Genomic DNA, 3069 nt, shown 5'->3' on the forward strand with positions numbered 1-3069 from the left:
TTCAAACCTGCCTCTTGTTAAGAGGCAATAAGAGGTAAACAAACGGGCCCTTAGTGTATTAATCCATACCATAAAAACAAAAATTGTTAGCGTTCCAATATCCTAATAATAAATAATTAAAAATCGAACAATACTACTAGCACAACAACATCTAGGGCATCTAATCCAATATCATGCTTGGTTTTATGTATAGGCTTGGTGAACAAATGTGTTATATTCTGATATTATTAAAATTAAATAGAGTTTATATAACAAAAATTATTTATATGTTAAATAAAATATATTTGTATGTTGATTAAAATGAATAAGTTTTATTTTTTATTTATATAAATATTACATTTTCTACGTTTTTTTTTGCCTATTTATTTTATTTATGATAATTAATACAAAGATTAATAGATTTTTTTAAAATTTCACAAATAGTCCTTATGTGAAGTTTCAGAAAATTTCACAAATGGTCCTTATGGTGACTTAACGTCTGTCTCTAACGAACGTTAGTGTTAAAGACTATTTGCATGCAGAGTTTTCTCCAAAAAGACCATTCATGTAAAAAAATTAAAAAAAAAGTAAAATAAAAATGCATAGACTGTTTTAGGAAATAAATTAAAACAAATAGACCATTTTTAAAATTTTGTCAAATAAAAAAAAAAAAAAAAAAAAAAAAATTAGAGACCAAACACATAAATTATTCTAAACCATAGGATCCATTCGTATAATTTACTTTTTTTTTTTTTTTCCAAGAGCTTAAGTATGACCAAAATACCCATGTTTCTCACTATTTCATGATGCCCCATGTCAATTTGGAAAATGAGTTTATAGCTTTAGATAGTGAAGAAGATGCCATTTTTTTCTAACTTTGTAGTACTACACATGGAAATCCATGTGTATACACATCATGGCATTTCCTCTAAATTATATTTCAAATCTCTTGATAGATTTTCAAACCAAATGAAAAACATCAACAAATTCCATTCTTTTCAAAAATATTCTTCAAATCAAACCCTAAAACGGGTATCCAAGAGATGGTTTTATTGATGCCTCACAAGTCGCAACAAACAAACATACTAAACAAGATAGAAACAACCACCACGTATTCTTTAATTAAAACACGTCATGCAAAATGATTAGAATCTCAACTCCTAAAAACTATCAAATTCAAACTCAAACATCATTGTTCTGTTGTTGGAAAGCTGCATCATATTCTTCCACATCATCATCATCATCATCATCTTCTTCTTCACTACCAACATCATAAATACTGCTTCTCATCATTTTCAAATCACTTCTACCATCATCTTCATTGAAAAATTCACCACCAAATTTAATGTCACGATGTTTGACCAAAAGCCAACGTAACAAACGGTCTTCTTTGTTTAAATAATGAAGCTCACTGTTAAAGCTTGGTGGGGTCATCATTGTCATTTGCATCAATTGGCCCTATGCCATCAATAATAATAAGGACAATGATTATATGTACACAGTACACAGAGAGTAAAATATTGGAAATGACTAAAAGGACCACTTGGAGAGAAGGTACATCGTACACCTTTGTTTTTTTTCATAATTGTTTCAATTTACATGTAGTTCGGTAAAATGGTGGGTCCCATGGAAAATAATTCTATATAGTTATAATGAGAGGCAAAATGGTCATTTTACAAGGGTTTAGCAGACTTAAATCAGGGTGTTAAAGTCAGGGAGCAAAACCAGAATGAAACTCTCCAATAAGGACCATCCATAGAAAAAGATTGCTTTATGGACTACAAACAAAAAAACACACAAAACATTGGGACTATTTTTGCAGTTTAGTCTAACAGTTATTATAAATTGAACATATTATAAATTAATGGGCACTTCAATGAGGTGTGAAAAAGAAACTAAAATTTATATGCAATTTGGAACAATTTCAGATTTCCTCCTAAAGATTATGCTGTCAATTCAACAATTTTGTGTTCAGGTGTTCCCTTAACAACTTACAGTAGCAATTCATGCACTTCAAGTTTGATAGGTGTCATTGTGTCAACATAATCTCATATGAAAATCACACAAACAGTTGAATAATGTGTTATACACACGACCCTGTTATTAGACTACATTTTCAAGCTTAGAAAGATTCATGAAGAGGCTTTAGTAAGTTTAATCAACAGTTTCCCACTGGTTAGATACAAGTTTACAACTTGAGCAAGGCCTAAAACATAAATTAGCAAGTAGCAAATATGTGCTGAGTTAAATAGTGGGAATGATCATGCAAAATTTATAGGAAATCTTGAAGTAAATGCAAGTGATTTACCTGATAGTATCTGCCATCAAGCTTCTTGATACCATAACCCAACTGAACAGTTCCAAGTGACTTTAGATCAGTGATAACGCCATTTCTTCTGTATACATGTTTCCCAACTCGAGAAACCAATTCTATAAGTGATTCCTTTTTAACAGCAGGCTTCAGCAATAGCATACAATCATATAGTGGCATCTTTCACCTTCTCCCCTTTCTGAAACCAGATTATGAACTGTGTAATGTATACTAGTTACTAAATTACCTCTTCATATGAACATAGAAATGAAAACAACAAAGTTAGAGGCGAAGGAACAAATTTGGCACACACTCCGTCGATACAAATGTAAATTGAGTTGAAATCGGAGATGCTGGTGTTGAACTTTGAATAAAATCCTTATCAATATCGCATATGAATCTCGACATTTGTTAAAATAATACTAAACGAACCTCTTTTTTTAGAAGACGAGACTGTTGCTAAAACTATGAAAATGAAAACTGAAGACAAGCAATGATTTAGATCTATGTCAGTGGATGTGACTATGCTCGTCTATTTAGTTGATGTTAGGAAAATTGTACAAAGCATGTAGTCGATTAATATACGTGTGATAATCTTTTAACTGAGAATGCCTAATGAAATCTGAAACTGCGATAGAACAAAATGCATACCTTTGATTGAGAGGGACCTGATGCCGACGTTTTTGGGGCTTTGACGGAGATTATTTATCTAGGGTTTTGAAGCTTGGACTGACGAGAATGGCGGACCGACGAAGTACTCTGCGTTGATACCACTGCTT

The 3069-nt window shown here is 31.6% G+C and overlaps 1 protein-coding gene across 2 annotated transcripts; it reads right to left on the reverse strand.

The window, feature by feature from the left end:
- Window positions 1-986: 986 nt before the first annotated feature.
- LOC111886610 (uncharacterized) lies at window positions 987-3056 on the reverse strand. Of its 2 annotated transcripts, none has more exons than XM_023882871.3 (3): window positions 2942-3056; window positions 2288-2489; window positions 987-1437 (listed from the first exon to the last, which is right to left on the reverse strand). In XM_023882871.3, the coding sequence occupies exons 2-3, from the start codon at window positions 2468-2470 to the stop codon at window positions 1162-1164; spliced, it is 459 nt and encodes a 152-aa protein (XP_023738639.1). In that variant the 5' UTR covers window positions 2471-2489; window positions 2942-3056; the 3' UTR covers window positions 987-1161. The 2 variants fall into 2 exon arrangements, with proteins under 2 accessions (XP_023738639.1, XP_023738640.1); XM_023882872.3 differs by having other exon boundaries at window positions 2288-2507.
- Between the last annotated feature and the right edge of the window lie 13 nt (window positions 3057-3069).

This window comes from Lactuca sativa, chromosome 5 (genome assembly GCF_002870075.4).
Source record: "Lactuca sativa cultivar Salinas chromosome 5, Lsat_Salinas_v11, whole genome shotgun sequence".
In the NCBI taxonomy this organism is placed as follows: domain Eukaryota; kingdom Viridiplantae; phylum Streptophyta; class Magnoliopsida; order Asterales; family Asteraceae; genus Lactuca; species Lactuca sativa.

What these genes read in the sequence shown, in the direction of transcription:
- LOC111886610 (XM_023882871.3), bottom strand. Translation starts at nt 2,470, where the DNA reads ATGCCACTATATGATTGTATGCTATTGCTGAAGCCTGCTGTTAAAAAG. An exon ending in TTGATGGCAGATACTATCAG is followed by an intron (nt 1,438 to 2,287) that starts GTAAATCACTTG and finishes TTGATGGCATAG; the next exon opens with GGCCAATTGATGCAAATGAC.